Source organism: Corvus cornix, chromosome 7, assembly GCF_000738735.6.
Source record: "Corvus cornix cornix isolate S_Up_H32 chromosome 7, ASM73873v5, whole genome shotgun sequence".
NCBI classification, from domain to species: Eukaryota; Metazoa; Chordata; class Aves; order Passeriformes; family Corvidae; genus Corvus; species Corvus cornix.
This window is the reverse complement of record NC_046337.1, coordinates 5,224,334-5,250,699: the sequence shown is the minus strand read 5'-3', so window position 1 is coordinate 5,250,699 and position 26,366 is coordinate 5,224,334. Positions and strand designations below refer to the sequence as shown.

The window sequence follows — 26,366 nt, the reverse complement described above, 5'->3', positions numbered from 1 at the left end:
GTTTATTTAATCCTTCTATTTTTAAAAGGCTTGCTAGCAATGTACTTCAGCGATAGAAAGGAAGAGGATTGTGGTGTTGACTACAGAATATTTCTTCTTTTCCAGATGGTCTGGAGAGGTGACATCAGGTAAGGTTCTGGTTGTGCTTTCCTGGTGCTCACTGGCACACCAAAGCAGGTCTCAGATTTTGTCCCTCAATGGCATTTCAGGGCAGAATCCTTGGCAACATCTTGAGGCTTCCTATGAGTAAGTGCAATGATGCCACTCAAAGGGATTTGGGTCATTGTGATGTCATCTTAGTCCTTATGTCCACTCTAGCGTCCAATTAGTTGGTTTCAGTAATTTTCCCATGTTTAAAGCTACTGAATTAGATTAAATCTGGTTATTACACTTAGGGTTTTGTTCACAATTGGTTGAATGTTCTGTATCAGGTGAACTGTGGGCTCTTTACACGACATGATTTAAAGGCATTACAAGTTTGCTCTGATTTTTCAGCTTTGGTCAGTTTAAATCAGACTTTTGAATGGTTTGCAGGTTATAATTCTAGTTTACAAACAGTTGTGAACTTATTATTTATCTTGTGAGTGTGTGTGAGTACTTGGAGAAGGAAGTTCTTTGTTCAGGGCTTTTTGTTTTCTTGTGGATTTAAGAAGATTTAAGGCTGAAATTTCCTGTGGTATCTGTAAACAGCCTGATGTAAAGAAGTTATAGACTTGCTTCTGGGTTGTCTGGCTTTGGTCAGTTTGAATCAGACCTATAATTTTTTAAACTTTTCTGGCAATTTGATTCTACGTACTTCAGAAAATGGTTTTGTTTAGCTACATGTTTCACTGGACTGTTTTCACTGCTTTGCATTAAAGCAAATAAACTAATCTCCAGAAAAGACTAATCTCCGTGATCTGGTTTGCAGGGAATAGTATGGATCACTGAGCATGCAACCTTCCATGTCCCTTATCATGAGGATTTGATATCCTTTTAAAATTCGGTTTCTATTGACTTTATAACTATAAAGCTAATAGCCCTCTTCCTGCTCAGCCAGGTCTGTGCCTTGAACAGAAAGAACTGGGACTTAAAACAGTAGATTAAAGCTGGTATTGATGTTTGCCTTTTCAGATGCTTGTTTATTGCATCTGCACCAGCAAAAGCTAAAGTAAAACTGCTGTGAAAAGAAGAAAGGCTTTAAAACTAGCAAGAAGTTTCCAGCCCCTGAAAATTGCCCACAAATATATTTGATGTGACTGAGAAAAATGTGTCTCCAAGCACAGTGTGTGGGTGTCAGTGAGGATGCATCAGTGGTAGTCAGAGTTCATGCTTTTTTTCTCTTTTAATTCTAAACTATTTTTCTTTTGTAAATTTTGTAGTTACTAAAACTTTTGTGGTTGGAGGTGTTCATTCCTTTAAAAGAACAAGACTTCTATTTTCAAAAGCTGGTAAGTCCTATGTTCAAAAATTGATTTTTTGACAGGTAATGTCAAAGCTTGATATTTAATCATTATACTTTTTGTAAATATGACTGATAATACTGGTTCTGTTTTTAGCCTGAGAAGAATGTATTTGTGTAAATTTTTATGGCCCAGACCTGAAGATACTAATGAATAATTTTCTTCATACAGGATACTCCAAGTCCCATCCAACCTGGCCCTGAACACTTCCAGGGATGGGACATCCACAGCTTTTCTGGGCAACCTGTGCCAGGGCCTCAGAGATCATGATGATGAGGACCACTGCTCTGTAGATGGCTGGGAGAAGGAAAGTGTGTTTTGTAAATAAACATTTAGAAGATATTTTCCCCCAGTTTTATTTCAGCATTAAATCATACATTGTTTTAACTAGGAAAAAGCTGAGTAACTGAACCCAATGTAATCTTGAATTGCATAATAGTATATTCATATTTACTCTTTATCTACTTTCCAATATTATTCTGTAAGCTGAGGGGAAAAAATGGATATTAAGTGGAGATAACAGCTCTCAAAAGAAAAGTTTCCATTTTCAAGTTGTACAGAACCTCTTTTATGGAGTATTGATATCTTAGTGAGACTTCTTTAATGTCAGCTTTAAGGAAATAAGAATATATTCTTAATATCTTTAAGCCCAGTGTAAAGAACGCAATCCCAGAGGGGTGGGAGCTGCGTATTAAATTATGGTTTATGCTGTAATGGTACACAGACATCTGCTTGAAGTGATCCCTGCCTTACAGAATTCATTACTGAAGAAAAAATGTATTTGCTAGAAACAGATGCCCCAGCTTCTAAACTTTGGTACCAGAGCACTGCCTCCCTGCCCATCAGTTGTCGAGTGAACTGTCCACACAAGAGGGAGTGGGGAGGCTACAGGCGGTGGAAAGTGTCAAACCTCCCTCAGCTGGATAGATAGGAAAAGCCAACTTTGTGGAATGTAAAAGTCAGCAATTAGTATGAGAGAAAAGAAAAAAATGAAAGAATATTTGTGAAAAAGAGACCTGATTTTTGTCTTGATAGTGTAACTTCATCAAAGTGATAGTAACTGTGACTTTGTTGATATTACGTCCACCAAAGTCAATGGAATTGTTATAACAAGAGTGGAATTAAGCCCAATGCCTTACTATTTGAAAAGAAGAAGGGCTTTATAAGGAATAATGCCATTTAACTTTTTTTTTATAGCAATAGCACTCTGTTTGGTGAGAAAAGTTTGAAAGCAGTAAGCATGGTGTCTGCTGTTCTCACAAGCATGTTTGACTCTTCCTATGAAATCCAATTTTGAAAAATCAATAGAATTGCTAAAGTGTACTGCATCCTCTCTGCCATAGAACATGTTTTGCCATATTAGCAAAAAGCTTGGTTGTTTTTTCTTTGTTTACTAGCCCGAACAATTTGAAAAACTGATCAATTCCTGTGCAGAGGGTCACAGTTTCTGGTAACTCTGTTTCTGGGGCCCTTGTGGTGCTATAAAATGGAATTCTCCCTTGAAAGGCTGGTCACACCAGCACCACAGGCTGGTCCCAGCCTCAGAGGACACCAGCCTTACACACAGTGAGTAATATTTTTCATTGCAGATGTCCTGGGAATTCTGTAAATTGATTATATTTTCTTTGAAAAATCTAATATGCATGTTTTACTTTGTATGGTCTAATTTATGCAAGGAGCATCTATTGACCCAATATATCCTGATGGCTCCCTCTGCATCACATCAGCAAAACACACATTGAAAATGCCAAAAAGTATTCATTTACTTGACATGCTAACAGCCCTTACATAATCATTATGATCTGGAATTTAAAGATCACTGAATTCATACAAGTGGGAGAAAAGTATTTATTTCAGTCTGTATGCTCCCATACAAAGTCTCCAAAGCAGATTGGATTTTGACGTAGACAACTGAAATACTCTGTCCCCTTTCACCTGGGGATCCTGAAAAAATGTATTTTCTTTAAATGTCTTTCTTGGGTTTTGTCTTTGAAAATGAGAATTAAGCTTAAAAATAAAGCACAATTACATAAATGGTGAGATTTCCATAATAGGTACCTGACCTCACGTTCCTGATCTGATCAAAGCTCTGAGCTTACCCTTCCAAGGGGAAGAGAAATTTTCCATTGGAGGACCCAGCCTGAGGAATTGAAATAGCTGAACTCATACTTTTGCTTATTATATTTATTTAAAAAAAAAATAAAAATATTGCGTGCTTTAATTCATATTATTTAATTAAAGCACATGAACAAGACCCAAAGCAGGCTGTTGAATTCAGAAAGGTCTATATATCCACTCTAAAAATAAAAGGGTGTAATCGATGTAGCTGCTGTGGCAGATGGGTCTGAGGGACCTGTGTGGTTGTGGTTCACAGCTCTGAAAATGCAGTTGGGTTCACAGCCCCTCTTAATAAAACCAATGAAATGTATTGATATGAAAATGGGATATCTGCAAGTGTGGTAGGTGAGCATTCCCTTCTCACCTTCTCACCTTCCCACCTTCATTTTCTGCTTGCTTTGATTTCTTTGCTGGTTAAATTTTTTTCTCCCCAGAACTTTCCACGTAGAAATTTAAACTTCAAGTGTCATTACTTCACTGAAACTAATTTGTCCCTATTATTCCTCATTACCTTTTATCTTGTAATTGCTCTTTAGAGCTTCATACAATCTGCATATTACATTGCTCTATGTGTGCTTTACCAGTCCCAATTTTTTTTTTATAAGCAACATGGTCAATATGTACAAATGGTAAGCACCAACTTGATTTGCTACCTGCTGTAATTGGATTCTGCCTTTAATTACAGGTGGTAATGACATTTTAAGCACCTTATACAGGTGTTGGGGGGGGTGGGGGTTATGAAATGTTAAGCAACATTAAGAAATTCTAAGCTTCTGGAGTGCTGCCAAATTTCAGAGGTGCCTTTCAACTCCAAATAGCGGTTTTCATGTGAGGATAATTATAGCTCTGGCCACCTGGACGGCTCCTGTTGGAGTCAGGCAGAGCAGAGGAGTAAGCCTTTCTGCAAGCCACACTTCACATATTCTCTCTTTATGCGTGTTTTCATTTAAAATGACTCCAAATACATTATGGCCCGTATTCCGATCCCTAAAAGTACTTCAGGGCCATTTTTTGTGTGTGTTTGCTGGCCAAAACCAGTGGCAGAATATATTGTTATGTATTGGCAGCATAGCTGAGGTTGGGTGACCTTGGAAAAGATATTTGAATTATGCTGATGGCCTCCTTGATCTTGGGGGAGTTTTAATTCCCATCTATAATTCCAGCCTTAGAAAATTAGACGTAGATTTGTTTTGGAACTGATTGGAAAATATATAGCCAGCAAAAGGAGTTGCTTTCTCCTTCATTACTCATGTAGCTTCTCCTGGAAAATAACTTTTCCCTAGCAATGGCACTTAAAACTCAGCTTTTCTGAAATCAATGAATATTCTTCTGTTTCTTCGGTCCTGATTTTTTGAAAAGAAAGTGAAAGAGGCAGCACTTTTATATGCCCAGCAGAAATCTAATTCAATTCTTTATTTCTTCTCCTTTCTTTCCCTTCCTACAGAACCTCTGCTTATTAGTCACAAAGCCCAGGGGCTTATCCCACCTGTGCTTGCACAGTGCTGATTTCCTGTGCTCTGCCAGCCAGGCCAGGATTCCTGAGCTCCTAGTGACGGGGCTCAAGCTGCTCTGGTCAGAGCACACAGCTTTATTTCTGAGATTGATCTTAATTCTTCATCTCTAATAACTTTTTCTGGTGTGAAATCGTGGCTTTAGGGATGTCAGCAAGCACTTTGGTTCTGAGCATTTGAGAGGTTTGTTGTTGCTGTGTGGCACTGCTGTGCTTTTCCCTGGAAAGAGGTGTCCCATCACATGTGTACCTTGGGATATGTAGGGGAACAGCCTTGGGGATGTTTAGCCTGGAGAAAAGGAGGCTCAGGTGGACCTTATTGCTCTCTGCACTACCTTAAAGGAGATTGTATCCAGGTGGGGTATGGTCTCTTCTCCCAAGTAAAAAGCAATAGGACAAGAAGAAACAGCATCTAGTTATGCCAAGAGATGTTTAAATTGGATATTAGGGAAAATTTATTCACTGAAAGGGTGGTCAGGCATTGGAACAGGCAGCCCAGGGAAGTGGTGGAGTCACTATGCCTGTAAGTGTTCAAAAACCCACCTAGATGTGACACCTGGGGACATGGTTTGATGGTAAAGGCGGCAGTGCTGGATTAAGGGTTGGATTCCATGATCTCCCAGGTCTTTTCCAATCTAAGTGATTCTATGCTATGTAGAACATTTCATCTTATGAAATGTGAAAACAAGCAAATATCTTTAAATATACTGTGAAAGATGTAAAAACACGAACAACTAAAGGTGAAGCTCACATGAAGGCTTGTCTTAATCGACTGTACCAAATTATCTAGATGACCTTTTCTAAGTATTATAATGTCAGGGTGTTTGGCATGCCAGAACTAAGATTTTATTTCTCCTAGTAGGGGATCAGACCTCTGGCTGTATGTATAGATCTGCTTTACACTGCATTCACAAGATCAGGTAATTATATGTATTTATATATATATATATATTGCTTCTCTATTTTTGTATATATAGAAAAATATCCTAAATCACTAATAAATGAATTCATAAATAGTCTGTCATAATGGAGCTCATTGCAGTTCATCCCATTGATTTACTCTAGACTGTGGCAGTACTTTTCCCTCTCCATAGTTAACATTGAAACAAACTTATTGTGAAGTTTTCTCTTAACTTCTCTGCATTTATACCAAAGACAAGGGAGAATACCCTGAAAATTAAGCATGCCAGTTGTTACCTTGGTTTTGTTTTAATTTTTCTGGGTTTTGTTTACTCTCAATTTTGCTCTAAATCAAGTTGAACTTCAGATGCTTCTCCATCCCATTATCTCTGTGCCAGTATTACAAGGGCGGACTATTCCAGTGGCCAGGTCCTGCTCTGCATTGGGCTCTGGTGAGGAGCTGTCTGAGCTGTCACCCTCCCAGCGTGTACTGGTGTTTCACCAATCCAGTGTTTGTGTCAGGAAAACTTCTGAAGCTGTCACTGTTGTTTTTTTTCATGACACTGACACACCCCCAGCAAACAGCACAGTATAAACATTAAGGGAAGTTTCTATTTCCTAATTGCAGCAGTGCAACTCTTCTGCAGGTCCAACAAGACCAAGAGGATGGTCATGCTAAAAGCTCTGCCCCACTGAGCAGCTCTCACCCAGTGGAGACCCTGTGGAAGCCCAGGAGCAGTGGAGTAGTTTCCAGGTCTGTAGCACTTGAAGGAGTAGGAGACTGCCAGGAGAAGTCAGGATGTTAGTGACCGGAAGACTGGAAGGATTAACTTGATGTACTGTGAGGTCTAATAAACCAGACTGCCAAAAGAGAAGTGATTTGAAGCAAAGACCAGCAACCACATTTGCCTCAACTGGAGAAAAGTGAATTGTGGGTTCATGGAGTTCCAGGTTGGAAGGGACCCCAAAGCTCATCTGGTCCATCCTCTGTTGGAAAAAGCATTGTCTAGACAGGATGCGCCAGCACCCTGCCCTGTTGAACCTTAAAAGTGTACAAAGCAAAAGCAGCAAGAGACAGACAAAGCAGTCAGGGCAGAGGAAGGCAGTGACTTAGGGGCTGTTTGCCACAGCTGATGTGTGTTTGTTTTCCAGTTCTCACCTCCCTGTGCAATCTCAGGCTGTGCTCTGTACTCTGTCCTTGTTTATATTTGATGTCACAGCAAGAAGACAAGGTGCCATTAGCTTTTACTTGAAAGGTCATATTGAAGCTATTTTCCTCTAATCTGAGAGATTTCAGCCAATAGCAAAATAAAATTTTAAAATCTGGCCTAAGCAGGCCCCCTAACCCCTCTGTATCACAGAGGAATGAAGTTAAACATTGAATTGTGTGCTGGACAATTGCTTCAAAATTGCTCAACTCACTTTTCAGTCCCTAGTGTCAGTTTGTGCAAAGAGAATTAATTCCTCCGTATTTGGGAAGTTATTCTGCAAATTTTAGCCTGCCATTAGCAAAATAACAAATGTCAGGATATACTTTAACTCTTTTAAACCCTTGCACTGAAGTCATGTTTAATGTGAAGAACGTGGGTGATCCCACCCCTGATAATAAGTGTATTGGGGTATCAGATGTGCCTCTGGGCTCCTGGAGCTGGCTGGAGATTTGGATGTCTCAGCTAAGCCGTGGTGACTGAGCCTCGATGTGAGCTTTACCTGCCCTAAATACAGACCAACCTAAGCATTGCAGAGAAAGGCTTTCCCCCACATTTGGGATGGGTTAGGAGAGCCCACCTTGTCATTTCAGTTCAGTGGAACCACCGTGGCTCCTTAAGCTGCAGGAACTCAGCTGGATGGCTGAGCCTGAAGTCTCTGTCACTTCATGCGTGAGCTTGTGTGGTTTGCTGAGGCAGAGTTCACATACTGAAATCCCTGCTAACATTTCTCTGTGTGCTTAGTTTAAAGCACTCTCAGCACTCATATTGGACATGGAGTCATCCATTGAGAGGCTGAGCTGTAAAGAAGAAACAAACCCAGTGGGACAGTCTTCTGTCTAAATGTAATTCATGAATATTTGCAGAATCAGGTCTTCAGGTTCGAGTATATCCTGTAGCTATTTGATAGCTTTGGCAGGGTTACTTGTTCATTTTGTCACTTTTAATTTTGTTTTGTTACTAGTACAGTGTTTGAAATTAATGTTCAAACTTTATTCTCTGTTGATCAGGAAAAAAAGAAACCAAAGAAGTATCTCTACACTGTTTACATGAATATTGACCACAAGGTGAGCAGGACACTCTTCTTTTTTTGTGAGAAGCCTGCTTGTCAGCATGCCAGTGATAGATCAGATGTAAAGAAAATCACTTCTGCAAAACCAATTTGCTAAGGGGCTTGTAAAATCCATTTTTAAAAAGTTACTGAGGCAAAAAAGTGAAGGACTAGCCAACCAGATATTTTGATCGGCTCTTCAAGGTCAAAACCTGATTACTAATTCATCAAATACCTTACCGGTAGCACTGCTTGAAGAGGAAACAACTCTGTGCAGATGTTCTACCTAATAATTCCAATATGGAAAGAATGCTTTACTTACTTGTGGCAACGCTGCAGTCGTAGGAGCTGTGGCCTTCAAAGCACTGGCAGCCCAGTTCCGTGCAGTGTCCGTGGCTGCTGCAGAGCGCAGGACACCGGAGAGCGGTGAGGATTTCCTCCTGGTTTCCAACAGGGAACACTCCGTTTCTGTTTCCTAGCACTCTCCTTTCGCATTCATTTTCCAGAAGGGCTATCAGTGCCCTCACCCAAGCCACATTATCTTTGAGCTGCAGGTCCAAAAGGCAAATATCAATTGCCTCATCCAGATGTTTTCCAAGGAGGCCTTTACACACCAAGCCAATGGTGGAATTTGCAAGAATTTGGTGGCAAATCTCCAGAGCTTTGGTGGCAGTCAGGCCATTGGGAGTGGGCCATGACAGTGGAAATTTCATCCGAACCCCTTCAAAGTAGTCCTCAGGGAAAAAATATGCAAAGCTCTCTGGGTCTCTCTGGGTTGGGCCACGCAATGGGTGAAAGGATGAATATTCATAGTACTTGTCCTGCCTTTTTGCTTTCCTTTGGTCTCTTGTTGGTTTGGTAGAGCCAGTGGAACTGTTGCTATTCGTGGAAACATTGTGTGTGAGGGGCTTTAGCCAGACCTCGGGGCTTCTTCGTTTTCGGGCTGATTTAGACAAATATCTTTGACCAAAAGGCTTGGTCGGTGGTTTCCCATCTTTTCTCAAAGATGACTCTGTTTCTGTGTGAGTGACAAACTCAGATGTAACATCCAGATATGGGATTGCAGAGCTGTGATCCACATGGTCGTGATGGCAGCCAGAGGGCTGAGGGGAAGGAGTCTGAAAGGAATTTTTTATGTTTACCACAGGCACAGGCTTGGTGCTCCCCTTTTGACACCTGCAGAAACTTTTCCTTTGCTTCCTCTTGGAAGGTGCTGGAGTCTTGTCAAATAAACTCTTCCCTGGAGGAATTCTGATTTAAAAATAGGAAGGGGTTAGAGGGAGAAAACTTTCAACAGATTAGTCTATCATACAAGGAAACTTTCTTTCCCTGAGGCTGGGGTAAGGGTGAATTCCCAATCTACAAGATATTTAAGAAAATGCTTAAGTTTAATCTGTTTTCTTTAGTCAGTTTTGTACTGCCCTTCTTGAGTTGTCCTGTCTTCATGGAGACATTTTAGAACCAGATGTTTAAGTGGTTTACTGGAGCGTTGCCTAACTGCTTGACTTCTATTTGCAGAACTTCTCTGAGGTGCAGGTTACCCTTTGTGTATTACACATTAAATAAAGCCTTGGATTTGTCCCTGGGTGACCCAGAAAACTCTTGGAGAATGACAAAAATGTCATATTTGTTTCAAATCCTATATTATGAAAATCATCTTTATCTGTGTGCCTGTTCTCTCTGTATCAATAGTTCATCTAAGATGTGGATTGTTAACTTTTTTCTTTTAAATGTATTTTTTTCCTTTTTTTTGTATACTTCATTCTTGTCTTCTATTGGAGTTTTCTTTGATTTTTTCTTTCAACACAAAGCAGTTTTCTACTGACCATAGGGCTAGGCTATCATATAAGCTGAGATTATTCTCTTCCCCCTTTTAAATTTAGCTTTAATGATGGATGAACTTCTAGAGAGTTCAGTTTGAATAGACAGCCATGATTCAAGTTTCTTCAGAGATCTCGTATCTCTTATTGACCTTATTTGTGCAGCACAAAAGGAATCCTAGAGCTTTATAGAAAAGGATATGGTTCTTGTCCCAGTATTTGGCAGCATGTCATTACCAGACAAATTTGAAATAGAACCAAAATTTTAAATTATTTTGGCATTAATTTTGTCTTGCAGCCAGAATGCTGAGGTTTCAGGAAAGTGAAAGCATTCTCCAACATGTTGGAGCCAAACACTAGATACTGTTGGAAACCATAATTGTCTTTATCCATGTTTTACAAATAGATTTAAAATGGCATATCTGATATTACTATTTTGATCATTGACACAATCATAACTTTTAAGTAGAACATCTCAGTGACGCTGGCAAAATTAACCTATTTCTCCTCCTGAAACATGAGCACAAACATTTATGGAACCATTTTGCCCAAAGTGTGGGCTCAGCAGGATACAGTATGAGACAAAAGGATGGTTTTCATGCTGATGGAAATGCACAAGCTGTTCTGCACTTTCCTAGAGTCTAGGAAAATAAACCATTTTTGATGATTGAGAGAGCTGTCCTTTGCACAACACATTTTAGTGTCGGAATGAGTGTCCTTCACGCTCCATTCCTCTGGCTCTAATAGAGGGGTTATCTGCTCCTGAAGCTTCCCTGACTCATCATCAAATTTAAACCTAGGCTAAGGCAGCAGTAGCACCTCCTTTGATATAATACTGCCTAAACTAGAGTGTAGGGTAAATATAATTTATTTAATAAACAAATAAAATGAACCACATAAACTGGTCCAGAATCTGGACAGAAACCTAACACACAAATGAAAATTTAGTAAAATGAAACTCTTCTGCCTTGATATTTTATTGAAACAAAATCCTCTGTTAATCCTACATGAAACTAGTTACCTTCTTTCAGCCACCCCTGTCAGCAGAGCAGGGGTGTGTGGTGTAGAAAGAACGGAAACCTCATCCTTCCTCACAGCCATACCCATACCAACAGCTCCTCAGTGAGCTCGGATGTGCCCTCTGTCCCTTGCATGAGATGACCAGACTATCACTCCTCTGAGTCACCCACTATAATCCAGGAAGAACTAAAACCAAGTTTTTCAAACTGAGTTGGATGCTATTATAGAGGAAGTGTCTAAAATTCACAGCGTTTCTGACAGTTTCTTGGTATATTTTTAAATGTTTGAAAATTTTATTTTGCCTGCTTAAATCACATGTTTTAAAATTCACCTCTTCTCTGGTTGCTACTTAATGGCTGGGAAGCTCTGATGTTGTTTTATTGTTGGAAAGCTGGTGTGTAAAACTGATCTGTGCATGCAGAGCCCTGCAGCTGCTTGAGAGAGGTGGGAGCCAGGGAAAGCTCCGAACTGCCAGATGGTGGGCACTCAGACTAGCTTCAGGTGCTGGAGAAAACCTAGCATGCTTTCAGGGTTATTTAAAATGAGATTAAAAACAGCAGCAGAAAAATCACCCTCTAGCTTTTGTTTTTACTGCGCCATTTCTCCATGACTGGATCACAGAATGATCCAGTCTCCTCTGGAGGTGACCTTAGTTTCTCTGCTGGTTTGTTTTTTTAACCAGGTTCTGAAGGGTCCTTGAGAATCCATCCTTGGGAGTACTGCAAGATGAAACTCACCACCCCTCCTTGCCCTTCTCACTTAGCAGGAGCTCCTCCTGTCTTCCCTGAAGTATCTCCATCATGTGGAGCTGAGCCCTACACAACTCCTCAGTGCTTTATAAGTAAATTCCTTTGTATCGGGCTTTGGCTTCAGCTCTTTCAACAAACTTGCTTTGAACAGGCTCTCCTAAGGACATTTTTAGCCCTTTTTGTTGGGTAGTGAGCTATTGGTTGGTTCTTGCACCAAGCTATTTCTCCATCTGCCTTCCCAGAAGCAATCTCTGAGTGGTTGTCGCATTATTAGGATGTTAATGATGGCAGTTGAATTCTAAGTAGTACAATTTGTAATGAAAGGTCAAAATAGACATTAGGTAGCCATTACTTAGACCATTGAATAGAACTAGAATATGGCAGAGGTGTTTGTTTATTTTCTGAAGTGCAAGAGGTATAAAAATTCATTTTTCCTATAGGATTGTGCTGAGTTCCCATGCACAGAAAAAGTGCTATGTTACAGTGTTTTGCCTTCTTTTTCCTTACTTCAGAAACCAGATTACACAAGCAAATCCATTTTGGTTTTAGGAACACCTGTTAGGCATGTTTGAAGTTCAGCAACTAAAATGTGGGGTGGGGATAGAGACAGGAGTAAGGATAGGGACAGGGACAGTGACAGGGAGATGTCAGAGAGCCAGACTCCTGGCTCTGTTTCCAGACCATGTGTCCCAGAAAGTACAAGTTTTCAGAGCTCACTGTCATCATTAGTAGAGTTGATATTAAGTTTTAGCATGGTATATATATTACCACACTTTGTCAAAATGTAACATTTAATCTATACTCACATATTGTAATTAGTGTTCAGGAATAAAAGAACAAGGGAAATACGAAACCCTTAATTAATCCCTATTGTCAGCTATCTACATTTTCAAGTGTGGGTGAGAACTGCATTTTTTTTAACAGCTGAGAGGGATCTTAACACAGGTGTTAACATGACATCACTTGTGAATATAAAACTTCTCTCTTGGTAACTGCTGATGTGTTTTGTGCTGACTGAAAATTAAGCTCCTGTGCTGCTGGGATGGAAAGGGGTCTCCAGGCTTCTCCCTTAGGTTAAGCAGATCTCTCTGTCACGTCATTAGGGGAGTCTGTAATGAAATAAACCCATCAAGACCATTTGAAACACTGCTAAGAGCATCTCCTGGGTGGGATCTCTCTGGCTTTGTACCTCCACTCCTCTATGAAGTCTTCCTCGGGCGCGTTGCTGAGGTCGTTGTGAGTGATCCCGTCAAAGAGGCCACACAAACCCCGGGTGCTGTTGAAGTCCCTGCCCGGTGTCCTCACTGTCACACCCATTCCCCACTCGCTCATGTCTGCTCGAACAAACGCTCCTGAAGGGAACAGGATCTGAAGAGGCAGGAAAAAAACCCCAGTGAATTGAAGCTCTTACCAAGCTTTTTATGCAATAAAAACCATCTCTTTCCATAAATGAAAATATCAAAGCAGGACGTTAGTGATGGCAGAGGTAATTTAAGATCACTTAGGAACACTATAAATATTTATTTGTGCTATTATTTAGCTTGCTTTCAGATTCCATGGCATTAATATCTGATAGCGTTACATAAATATATAACTGCACGAGTACTTTCTTTTTAAATTCATAATTGCATCCATTGAAGTTTTCCCAGTGGTAAGTTACCAGATAATTTTTGAAGCGACTTCCATGACAATAAGGCCACCCTTGTGTCTTTGCCTGGGAAATAATTTTTTTTAGATAAACTGCCAAGATTGAAAACCAGCTTTCTTCCTGCTGAAGAATCGTTTCATTTTCCAATGCCTGATTACCCAGAAAGTGATTGTGTTTTAAAGTGGATAAAGCAATTTTCTCATTAAAGGGGTAGTGGTAGGCTTACACTGACCTTTAAAAGAAAAAAAGGCTGGAAGGGTTCAAAACAAGAAGTAAATGTGTGGATAATGGATTTTTCAGATTGGTTTACTAACCAAATAATAAAAAGGAAAAAAAAGCAAAAAGAAAATATCTGTTCAACTGAAATATATAGGTATTTTTGCTTCATTTTTACAGGTAAAAGAAAATTATTTGAAAATTGTATGAGCCAGGAGAGGGAGCAGGAACATACTATCCTGATAAGTAACCTTAATACTTTCTTTTTATCCAAAATTAAACATTTTCAGTTACTCTATAAAGTACATTAAAGAGTTGTAAACATCTCATCAAAATAATTTCAAAATAATTATTTTCCTTTTTTAAGTGGCCCCTGCCAAAATACAATTTATTTATCCAAATAATGTCCTTTGCTTTCCTTTATTTTGGTGGGGATTTTCTGGTCCCTTTGAAGTTCCTCCCTATCAAATCTACTCATATCTGTGAAGGAGTATCAAGATCATATTTTTATTCTTGTGGTTGAATCCAGAGTTTACATATTGGCCTCACTAAATTATAATCCTGACCATTTTAGTTCTCCATTACTTCAGGCATGGGAATACTTTTTGAGCAACCCTCCATGAGCCCAACAGCACAGTGCCACTGATTGCAAGGACAGCTGGGGACACTGGGAACTCAGGCCCTCTGTGTTTTATTTAAAGCATTTTTTTTTCCCAAAGATTTTTGGCCTTGGGGAGTAATAGAAATCATCATATACATCCAGTACTTTGAACACTTCAGAAGTTCTTGGCTGTCCCTTCACTTTGGCTGTACCTATGTTTCACTTATCAAGGTGGTTTTAAAAAGACCCCAGGGATTCCCCAACATAAAGCTCAACTTGCCTGATGAGTTAGCTTTTCCTGGTGGTTTACTAGGTGGAGCAGGAGAACTGCAGTTGACAGAATCCTGGATAGAATTTGTTTTTCTTCCTCACATAAGCAATGTCTTCTAATCACAAGCTTTACTGCAGAGAGGAGCATTTCCTGCAGGCCTGCGTGTCAAACCCTTGCAGTCAGAACTGCATGAGCTGTTCAGTCTTCTGTGCTGTCCAGATTAATATTTCCATGTGTGGATTTAATTTGGGAGTTTGGAGGGCTCTAACCCTATCGTTTCCTGCTGCCCCAGGAAATGCATCCCACCTGGATTTAATGCTGCTAATTGAGGCTTCAAAGAAACATTTTTGAGATCTCGGTTTGCAGAGATATTTACTGGCTCCTGAAAGCAGCCACTTTTTATGACCTAACCCGATTCCAAACCCCCTTGAATGTCATGGGAGCCAGAGGACCCGGTTCCTGAGCTGCATGAGGATAATGATGGACAAGTACTGGGAGAATTGGGATGCACCATACTCGGTGGTGTGCTCAGGGATCCTGTTCACTGCTCCACAGTTCCTGTAGATTCCCACTCAGATCAGAGCAGGATTCATGTTGTGTCCCCAGTCTGCTCTGATTTGTTTCCCCAAGTCTTACCTCAGGTGTAAATGAGAGTGGTGATTCCTTGCTAAGATTATCCTAGTAATAAAGCAGTAATTATATTGCATTCAGTTGCAAAAAGAAATGACAGCTTGATTCCTTCTTTTTCTCTATTCTATAATTAACAGACTTTCAATTACTACCTTCCTGAGCTCTATTCTGAGCGAGACCACAAGGAGAGCCAAGCACAGGCACTTCCTGCATCATTCTGGCTCTGCTGTGGATCGATCTTCATCCAAAACATTTCATGGCAATGAATCTTGATGATACAACTCTAGGATGAAATTATCTTCTTGGCCATAATTTGCAGCTCTGTTCCTTACCAAAACCCCTGGTGCAACCTGCTCTTATTTTTCAAGTGATTTCAGTGGATTAGTGTGGATAAGCGAAACTTATGCAAAGTAAGTTGTGGCCATATATTTTTTAGGCAAATGCTTTATGTTACACCAAATGTTGCACATTTACAGCCCATTTTCATAGCTTTTGGGGGCTCTCTGGATCTGACTAATAGTGTCTTACTGCTCCACTCTGAAACTCCATTATCCTGCTACCTGCGATCTCTCCTTGAATATTTATATCTTGAGCTCTGCAAAGAAATTTGCTTTATGTGATGTGGTTGGGTAGTGCCTGGCATAAGCAAACAGGGAGTGGGCTGCCGTGCTGCAGAGAGTAAGTAGCACTATCAGAGCTCTGCTGTGTTGCCAAGAAATTTCCAGAGGTATTTGTTTTGTTTTGTTTTACATTTTGTTAAACCAACACTTTAACCAGCTACGTCCCTGCCTCTCGTTTTGCGGTACATTTGGCTGCAGGCGCTCTGATGGCTTCAGATATTTTTGTAGCAACTTCATTAATAATTCAGAAATATTAAACGTGTGTTTTTAAAGCACAACTGCCACAAGAGCGCTCAACCACCCACGCACGTACTGTTATCTTCCTGCCTCCATAAGACTTCAGGATTTTGACTCGTGGCAATGCCTCGGTGCTTTTGATGGTCAGATGGGGCCTGCTGTCCTGAAAGTGGCCATTGCAGGTGTCCAGCACCACGATGTCACCCCCTTCTTGTGCAGCTACGCCACAATTACAGGTGGTGGCAGAGCGGTGGCCGCCGCAATCCCACTGCCGGACGTGCACCTCGAACACCCGCGACTCGCTGCGGCACAGCAGGAACGTCCCGATTTTATAGTTGTCATAGCGCCTAAACAGCCACAAAGAAAGAAAACCAGAGAGGGTTAGAGGCCCTGAGCATCCACCTGTGTCAGTTGTTTGTTGGTGCTTGTACAGAAACACTTCTTAATTACACCAGCGAGGTGGCTGGCCTTAAAGGAGGGAAAAGTCCACACGGGGGAAGGGTTTCTCTGGCTCTGTATCCAAGGGAACACTGCTGCAGTTGTTAGCTGGAAGTGCCTAAGAATTCCTGTGAAAAGTGGGATTTGTGTCCCAGCTGCTGTCATGGCAATGGGCATGGATAAAAAGGATAAACATTTGATATAAAGCAAAAGCAAAGAAGTTCCTCCCTCTAGGTCTTAATAAATATGTTTTGGTTCTAACTGGATGCTTTTAGAGTATGATGTTCTTCAAAGGGAAATCAGTGCTCAAATAACCTCTTCTGTGACCAATCACCAAATTTTACAAGTCTGGCTGTGGCTAGGTAAAGGTTTCCTGGGAAAATCTGGGATTCTACTGAAAGCCTGCTAAAATGAAGTTTGTCCGTGCCCTCAATGCTTCCCCGTAAGCACAACTTTCACACTCAATGGATTGGCAATCAGCACAAGCCAGCGCAGGGAACAATTTAGGACTTTCATTCTTTTCTGTAAGGAATGTCCCTGCTCCATCTGAGTGAGGACAAAAGCAGGATAACTTTAATAACTTTGCAAGGGTTTGGCCTCTACATGAGCCATCTGGAGCCTCTGGGGTTTCCACAACAGATGCCTGTGAGAGGACCCTCTTCTGCTTGTTCTTTGTGCTCTCACTCCATAAACTTGTCTTATTCTCACTCTATTTTATTATAATATGTTATATAAAAGAAAACAGTAGCCATATACTTAATATATATTGTTGACGTTTTCTCCCTATAAACCAACAGCTTCCATCTTTAAAAACAATGGATTATTCTGCTTTCTTTTAAGGCACTGTGATTAGTTTTAAACATAATTTTTATGAAATTAAGTAATATGGAAACTAAACTATAAGCTTATAACAATAAACTTTATTCTTTTCTACAATTTAGAAAAAAACATAAAAAGGAATGTATAAAATGCTTCTGCTAAATAACAGGATTATTTTTTAAGCAATGCCATACAAACATCAATATTTTTTCAGGCCATTAATGTTTCTCATGCAAAGGAACAAATGGCTTGAGAACTGTGACATTGTCACATGTATGTTTCTACACTTTGTTTCTCCTCAGAATAAAAGCTATAGATAACTTTATAGCTTAAAAGACAGTAAAAACTGAAACTCCAGCTGCTTTTCTCTGATAGAAAACACATCTGACTTTATCCTTCATCTTGAAAAACTTAGTCAAGTTGGCCATAAAGTGATAAGAGTTTGAACGGTTCTGTCTCATCCTATTTTGTAATTAGGTACATAAATCCTGTAGTAGACTGCTTGGGTGGTGCTGCTAAGATGGATCAAAACTAAGGACAACATAAAAAAAATAGATAATCTCTTTAAACATCAAGTACTGCTCCATTTGGACATCTTTGCAGGGGAGAAAAAGGAGAGAGGATATTTTATGAGAGCACCTTCCAGAGTTTCCTTCCACAGGATCAACTTGGAAGGAGAGGTGTTTAGGGAGGCTGATGGAAAACAAGGCATCAGACTGGCTGTACCCAGACTAATCATCTCTGTCTGGTGAAGAAGGCTTCGCATTTGCATATGCATATAAATGCCATTGCAGTCAGGAGAGCTATTTATTGCTTAATAATCACTGACAGTGGACCCAATCCAACCCTCCTGGAAGTCACTCCGAGTGCTTCAATTAAGTCATGGCATAGATTGCATAGCACATAACGAACCTGCACCGTGCCTAAATTAGAGCTGTCAGGCACCTTTGAATCAGTTGAATGGATAATTGGACGTAGTCAGGTAAACTTCTGTGATGTTTATACAACTGTAATTGTGATAATGATTCTTTGGACGACATTGGAGAAGGTGCCTGTGGCACTAAATGCCTGAAGTAGACTTAGTGCAGCTCTTGCATGAGGGAGTTCTGTGTGTTCCTTGTGGACCAGGCACCATTGTTTGTGTCTAAATCTCCCTTCGCAGTGCTCTTCCCCATCCTGCTTCCCTAATAGTCTGCAGCTATGGATAGACTGGGTGAAAAGGGGTTCCCTCCTTCCCCCTCTGTGTGCTTGGGTTGTTTTCAAAGGGGTGAAGCAAGTTCTTGTCCCTGCATGAAGTCATGGCTTGAGTTATGCTCTTTATCCAAAACTTATAAAACATTCCTGAGTGTTTGGTTATGGCAGTGAGATTCTATAGGAATAATTTCTGTTGGTTAATCACAAGAGAGGGACAGGAGGGAAGACAGATGCATGTAAACAACTACTACTAGTAGTGTTAGGTTAACTCACACTGCACTTACTCTTCACCAAGCTACACTTCACCTTTGTATTAATTCAGTGTTTATTGTGGCTGTTCCTGAAGATTTTCCAGCACAGCTTTGCCACCAGATGATTTGATTTGTTGACATGACCCTCCAGGCTCCTTCTTTTCTTGCTATTAAGAACTATTTCATGAGCCTACGAAGGTCGGGGTGATGCTGAAAGACATTCTCTGCTGTCAGAGTGTTCGTCCCATCACGTTGTTCTCAGAGCAGATGTTGTGTTACATTCAGCAGTCACTGGATGCCTGGGGACAACTAAACTGCTGCAGACTGTCAAAAACCCAGCACCTGGCAGGGCTACTCATGGCCAGGACTTGTTGTGGGTTCCTATGATGAAAGTCATTAAAGCCAACCAGCAAATGGTGCCATTGCCTTGGTGATAATATTGATGGGATAATGTGGATTGATGTAAATGTTTGAGAAATCTGAAAAATCTTTTAACCTTTTTTTGGTAAGGCAAAATGCAAAATAACATAGATGATGTATATAGTTCCCCAATCAAAAAAATTTCCCCTTTTTACTTTGCCCTAAAAAGATTTTCTGCATATTTAGTTTTAAGCTAGTACTTCATATTTAAGAATCTGCAATTTATGGCATGAAAAGCTTTTATATTTATAATGTGCCATAACCAGTAATGAGGGCTATACTTTTGCTTTACCAGGCTTTCACATTTGTTTAATTTAGAAGGTACTTTGCTATAAAAGGAAGTGCTCTCTCTGGGTTTTAGCTGGTATAATTAACGTTATTTCACATCTACGCTCCAATATACACAAATTGATTGTGCTCATGCTGTAAAATATGACACATTCTTCTTTGATTTTCAGTCACTGCCTTTGGTGAAAAGAATGAAAAGATTACAAGATAAATATTCCTACAGACATATATTAGCAGGAGGCACAGCAAAGGGGAGTGTTATTAAGGAGTAGGAGTTGGGTATTTCAGTTATCTAATGAATAGCTAACTACCTCAGATGTAATGTGAGCTCACTATGTCAAATTAAAAACACTGGAAACATCACAAAAGAAGTTACAAAACACATTGCAAGTGGCCGTTTCAGTAAGAAAATTTTACTGCCAATGAGAAAAATGCTTCCAGTCTTTTGATTTTTATAGCACTTTTCAATTTTCCAAATTTATTCAAATAAATATCTTTATTTAAGTTAAATTTTAAATTTTTAATGATTTTCACGTAAACTTGAAACCAGAAAAAAGTTCTCATTTCAAACGCATTTTCCCACCACATTCCTTTCCATGAAAAAAGGGGAATGTTTCACTTCCAGACCTCTACATCGGCCTTTGCCTTCAGATTATAGTTTTGCACAAGACAGAAGCAGGAATTGCATTCCCCACTCATTAAATACAGAGCTTTAAAATCATTTGCTAGGGTGGTAACATTTTTTTTGGATAGGCAGTCAGAGAAGTTGCTTAACTGATGTGTAATAAGGTAGCATAGTCATTATAATAATTGAAAGAGAAATTATTTACAATAATAAATGGGAATATAAGTAGGAGTAATGGGACTGTGAAATGATGGGTAAGGAACTTGGCTGAATATCAAGAAGTGATACATCTCAGGGAAATAACCTAGTTACTGAGATGGACGAAGCCCCATCAACGTGGCTCATTTAAAGCTGCACTGGACAGAGCAGTAATGAATGTCTGTCCACAAGGAAAAATGTGGAGTTTTTGAGGGGCCAAACTATTCCTGGGGTCTTTCTCTTTCGAGGCTGTGTGACTCTGAGGCAGGATGACACAGAAGGATGGGCTTTTCCAAACTCCCTGTGTTAAAATAGGGCATAAATTGCTCAGAAGCAATTCTGTGTGCTATCAACAATAGGTTTAAAAAAATGAATTATTCAAACAAAATTGCTTTCTTTAATTTTAGGCCTTTTTTTTCCCATGGAAGCAATGTAAAAATGTGCTACATGGCTGGAAGAGTGTTGCCATTCCAAGAGGCACTTCTCAGCTATTTATTACTCCCTAAACACAACAATCTGACAGATCACTCTCCATTCTCGGCCCTAAATCAAAAGGGAATATTTTAGAATATAAATGTATAGAGAAGTTTGAAATAATGCTCTGATCTAGTTTAATATCCCAGAGTTGAAATAATTGCAGCTACACGAGGCATGGGAATATCTTTGGACTTCTTGCAGCTCTAATGAAGTTTCTAAAGCAAGAAAAGCACCCAAACTTGTATGAAACCAGTTCCTGGCCACATTTAAATGCTGTTCAGCAAAGCAGAAGGAGTGGGAAGCCATGGATGAGCAGACATAATCTCCTGTCTCAGACTGCCTAATTTAGGTGAAATCTTTGTTAGAAGCAGACATATAACCTTTAATGGAGTCACTGCCTTTCTTACTCACATTTCATCAACAGATTTTTCCAGCTTTGACATCATTTCAGATGCCACCTCCAGAGAATGTTGGTCTGAAATTGGGATAGCAGGATATCAGAATATCAGAAAATCACACCTGCTGAGCCCCTGTGGCCATTGTGCACCCAAAGTCATTGTCTGCCACCAGGAGGTTAACAGCAGAGTGACAAACTTGGAATGCCATCTGAAATATTTGCAACTCTGGATCAAACATGCCAGGTGAAAATTTTAAAAACTTTCAGTGATGTCAGTTATCTGGGATAAATAGATTCCTGAATGATTAGGGGAGTTGAACAAGGAAAATTTCTGTACAATTCAGGCTGTGAAACACAAAGGCACCACTTTGGCTCAGTAAGTCTTTAAGCAGCTTATTGCTGGGTAATACAGAAGGACATTTGAACACTACAGGAGGATGTACAGCTTTATTTTTGCATTCTTCTCCTGATATTTGATACTTAGAATTTCTGGACTTTTTTATCTGAGACATTAGAGTCATCTTTATGGGTTTTTTTGATTGTGATTATGATTGTCAACTCCAGCTGTGCATAAACCAGCTCTGGAAGTACAAGAAATAAAGAGCATCCTTCTGGTGAGTGACTTTTTACCAGGTGTTGCTAAACTCCTGGGAAGGACCAGGCTGTCCCTGTGTGCTGTGCTGCTCTGGTGACATAATGTGTCACTAACATGTGCTGTAGACACCCTCTCAAGTGATGGTTCTGTTTGAAGAACATTTTGGAATCTGACCTTTGTCTTGTAAAAATTATTCAGGCTCAAACCCAGTGCTTCACAAAGATTAACCCATTTTTAGTCCTTTTGTTAAAAGGAGTACACACAGCTGGAAGTGTGTTGTTGAAGTACATTCCTCATTGTAAGCAAACTTGTTCAATGCTTTTTGGATATTCTAATGTAAACCCAAATGCATGCCACATCCAGAAACTGATAACTGCAGTAATTGAGCCAAATTATTTCAAAGTAAAATACTCACCATCCATCAAATGTGATAATGTGTGGATCAGTGAAAGAGTAGCAGTTCCCTGTTGGGAGGTCTCGAACTGTGACCTAGTTAAAATGAAATGTGTAATGAATACAGTCTACACAGCAGTTTTACTTCATTACTGTTCCTCACAAAACATTAGGGGCAGGATTCATGGGTTAAGTACAAACTGCAATCTGACTTCTGAAACGTGATTGTGGATGGGGACAAAATAGGCTTTGCTTTCAAACAACAGAGTTTAATCATAGGCAGTAAGGGAGTTCATAGTGTTCCTGTTCATCTGCTGTAATGTCTTCCTTTATCTGGTAAAAGATGAAGTTTTTTATTAAAACTTTTTGCTAAGGAGTAGATCGTTCACTGAAATTATCAGGAGAATAGTGCTCATTAAATTGTACTAATTTTAATGCCTGAAGTATGTTAAAAAGGTATGCTGTAATTAAGTAGCATTATCATGTTATAGTAGTAGCTGCCTGTCCCCTAATTTGACCTCAGATTTCCTGTTACTGCATCTGAATGGCTGATTTATTGATTTGATATGCTTATTGATCAGATATTGATGATGAGGCTCCAAATCAGACTGCTTTAGGTATGTGGGTGAAACAGGAAAGGATCTACTACAGAGATTTTATTTGCATCACCCCTTGATTCCTCGGGCACCAGCTGGGTCGCAGAGGAGCTGTGAGAGCTCTGGTACCCTGCAGGGAGCAGATGTGCCTGCAGAAGCCAGAGGCAGGGCTCTGAAGCTGTAACACCTGAATCTCAGGCAGTGCTAGACCCACATTGCCAGGTCTGCTCAAGAGGATGTTTTTTTAATGGTTGAGCACTCTGCTGTCCAGTTCCCAAAAATGCAGGACTGGGTTGTGTAGTGGTTTGCGATACAAAGAGCTCCCAGTCATACTGGTGGGAGTGATGGAGTGTTATGGCTTTCCATTTTCTGTCCTGCCAGACTGATTTCTTGGCCAGGGCTGTTAATTCTTTGCTCCCTCTTTGCCCACGAGGAGTCCAGAGGTGCACTTCAGTTAGTTCTACCAGGATCCATGGAGCGGGGAAGAAGGATGGCTGCTATATCCCTGTGCAGTCTTTCAGTGACAAAGCAGAACCTGGCTTTTGGGAACAGGGGTGAAATTAAATAAATGAATTAGAGGGTGAATATAGAACCTCAGTTCCTGACAACGTTCCTCACCTGCAGCAATACATCATCCATATTTCAAAATGCCCCTTAACCATGGCACAGAGACACTTCTTAGATGCCCACCAGGGTCTAGCACACCAAACTTTTGGAGTGATAGTCTTGAGGACTGAAAAAATTAACAATTCTTTGAGCTGGGGTCAGTTGTATCATTTGGATTTACAGTGTGAGATGAAGTGTCTCAGAATTTTCCCATTTTCTACACAGCCTCACACTTTCTAAGCAAAAATTTAGCACAAACAAATCCATGTGGCCCTTCCTCCTCTGCTCTTTCTTGCATGATGTCAGCAGAAGACCCAGTTCCTGGTTGAAGGCAGGAGTCGTTTGCTGAGGAAATCCTCTTTATCAGGTGTCTAGATGTGTCAGGATGTTCTGGCCACCATTTCTGTTCAATTTTCAGATAAATCAAAAATATTTTAACAAGTCAGAAGGACTAAAGGTTATGTGGATTTTAACACTTGGACGTTTTCTTGCTGTGTTGCAAGAACTATGTTACATTAAGGCCTCCAATTAACTGCAAAACAGCAACGGGAAAATGGGGGGGAGGGAAGGTCATGTCTATTATGTTTCCATAGATCAAGTTTTAACTGAGATAAATGGAATTTATTATTAAAATTGATTAAGTCAATTTCACACTTGATACATCTTCATATTTTAATGAAAGCATTTGTAATTTCAAGAAAAAATATGAGTGTGTGAGCTCACTATGCTGAATTAGCTGCAATTTCTGGTTTAAGAATCTTAAAAAGTTTGAAAGACACTAATTCTGGAGATGAAAGGTTATACATCCATGCTAGGCATTTTACTTTTGAAGACAAAAATTCTTTTGGTCCAGTTTAATCTCATTCTCTCATGAGAAAATCAACAAAAATTAGGGCAGGGAAATTGTGGATTTCACTGGGGGGTGTTTTCAGTTACTTAAGATATGCCAACTTGGATGTGCCCCTGCTCTGAGAAATATAGCTTTGTCAAATCTGTGCTCTGGTTCATTCTCTGGGGTGGTGGGGCTACAGCTCTCAAACCTCCCAGCTGAAGTCCTGAAACAACTTCACACACAAAGGGCTGGTCCCTGCTCACCACATTTCCTTGGCCAGGCTTTCTGCAGGGAAAGTGTGGCTTGCCTCCCTGATTGCTTCTTATTATTTTTATTTTGGACAATTTGTAGCAGTATAAATGAAGAGATGGAGCAGCCTCGTGTGTCGTCAAAGGTGTCCTGGTGATTCCTGGCACAGTCACAAACTGGACACAGCACTACTGAATCCCCTTCTCTTCCCTCGCTTCTGAGGCCCTGCCTTTCCTCTGCTTTTTCAGAAAATATTCTCCAAACTCTCTGTTTCCCCCCTCCCTCATTCCCTAACCCATGTTCTCCCTCTCCCCTTTTCCAGACAGAAGCACTCCTGGTTACCTCTGTATTCCAGCTCTTGGCCTTACTGATGTGCTAACTAATAATCAAGCCTAAATCTGCCAAAGCACAAGGAATTCCATGTTAATTTTCTTAGTGTATAAAGTGACTGTTTTGCTTTACTCTGCTGACAGAGGGCAGATTTAGATTAGATATTAGGAAAAAATTCTTAATTGTGAAGGTGGTGAGGCCCTGGCACAGGATGCCCAGAGAAGCTGTGGCTGCCCCTGGATCCCTGGAAGTGTCCAAGGCCAGGTTGGACGGGGCTTGGTGCAACCTGGGATAGTGGAAGCTGTCCCTGCCTGTGGCAGGGGGGTGGAATTGGATGAGCTTTAAGGTCCCTTCCAACACAAACCATTATGACAACCATCCCTAAAAGTTTATTTATTATATGGAAAAAAAAGAAAAGAAAAAGAAAAGGAAAAGAAAAGGAAAAATAAAAGAAAAGAAAAGCCTCTCATTTAGATTTGACACATTTTCCAACTGATTTTAGGACCTAACCTTCACATCCCTGGGTGTGTAAGCCCTCCAGAGCAAATCTCTTGGTGCCACTGGCTCGGCGCTGATGCGGCTGCCGCGGTTGCCGTCCTGCGTGAAGTCCGTCACGGCTGTCACTGTCACCGTGGCTGCTGCACAGCTGCTCCCCGAGCAGGGCTCTGGCAGCAGATCCACCTGGCAGGCTGAGAGGGCGATGTCTGGGGGCCCTGGTACCTGGCTGCCTGGAGTGAACACGAGCACAGAGTCTGACAGGAGTTATCCAAAGTGCCGCCCGTACCCTGTGTGCTGTTCAACACAAACGCCTCTCAGTGCAGGACACACATGCCTTGGAACCAGCTGGGCTTTACATCAAAGCAGTTGTGACTGACTGCATCTGGCATCCCTCTGCACTCTTCACTGTGCTGGGTTTTTTATCCCCTAAGTTTACTAAAAACTCAGTGTTGTCTATTTTTCCACAAGGTGCTAATATTTCTGGGATGACAGTGTTATCTTTATGGGTCCATGCCCAGTGAATGAAGACAAGTAGTTCTCACGACAAAGAAAGAGATGAATCTGTGTTTCTGGAAAACACTTCTCTTTCACTGTCTGGAATATAAGGAGGTATCTGCTGGGAGTTATTTAATTTAAAATAAACAGGTGTTTTGATGTGGAAAGGGAGGGTTCTTGAGTCAGTTTTCAGTGAACTATGGATCCATGACAGCAAAGCAAATGCAGCAGGTCTGTATTTGTATTTTTGGCTTAGGTTATGGTGTTTTGCTTCCCAGTCTGTAAAACAATGATAGTCTTTGTATCCTTCACAGAAGTACTGTGCAGATAAATTCACTAAAAAATGAGGAAAAATAATAAGCTATGGAGATACTGGCTGTGTCAGCATCTGTGGTGGGTAGGGAAATGATGTGTGGTGACTAAATCAGTGTGACAATAGCACTGCACATCGTGTCTTTCCTAAAGAGACCCCTACACGCAGCCAGAATGGCAGTGTCCGCTTCCCTCAGGTCCTGACCTTTCCTGCTGAGGTCTCAGGTAAAGGGCAAACCTGAATTTTTATTTCCATAGGTGTGTTTTCCCTTACACATACTGAATTACAATAGCATTTAGTTCTGAGCCATC

General features: G+C 40.5%; 1 protein-coding gene across 1 annotated transcript in view; it reads right to left on the bottom strand.

The window, feature by feature from the left end:
• The window catches only part of LOC104694222 (von Willebrand factor D and EGF domain-containing protein-like), a 170,396-nt gene that overhangs the window by 83,031 nt on the left and 60,999 nt on the right, over positions 1-26,366 (bottom strand). The window contains exons 7-11 of the mRNA XM_039555503.1: positions 25,260-25,477; positions 22,159-22,232; positions 16,118-16,388; positions 13,008-13,186; positions 8,552-9,480 (exon numbers count right to left, since the gene is read on the bottom strand). Of these exons, the coding sequence (XP_039411437.1) occupies positions 8,552-9,480; positions 13,008-13,186; positions 16,118-16,388; positions 22,159-22,232; positions 25,260-25,477 (1,671 nt within the window). The remainder of the gene's footprint in view (positions 1-8,551; positions 9,481-13,007; positions 13,187-16,117; positions 16,389-22,158; positions 22,233-25,259; positions 25,478-26,366) is intronic.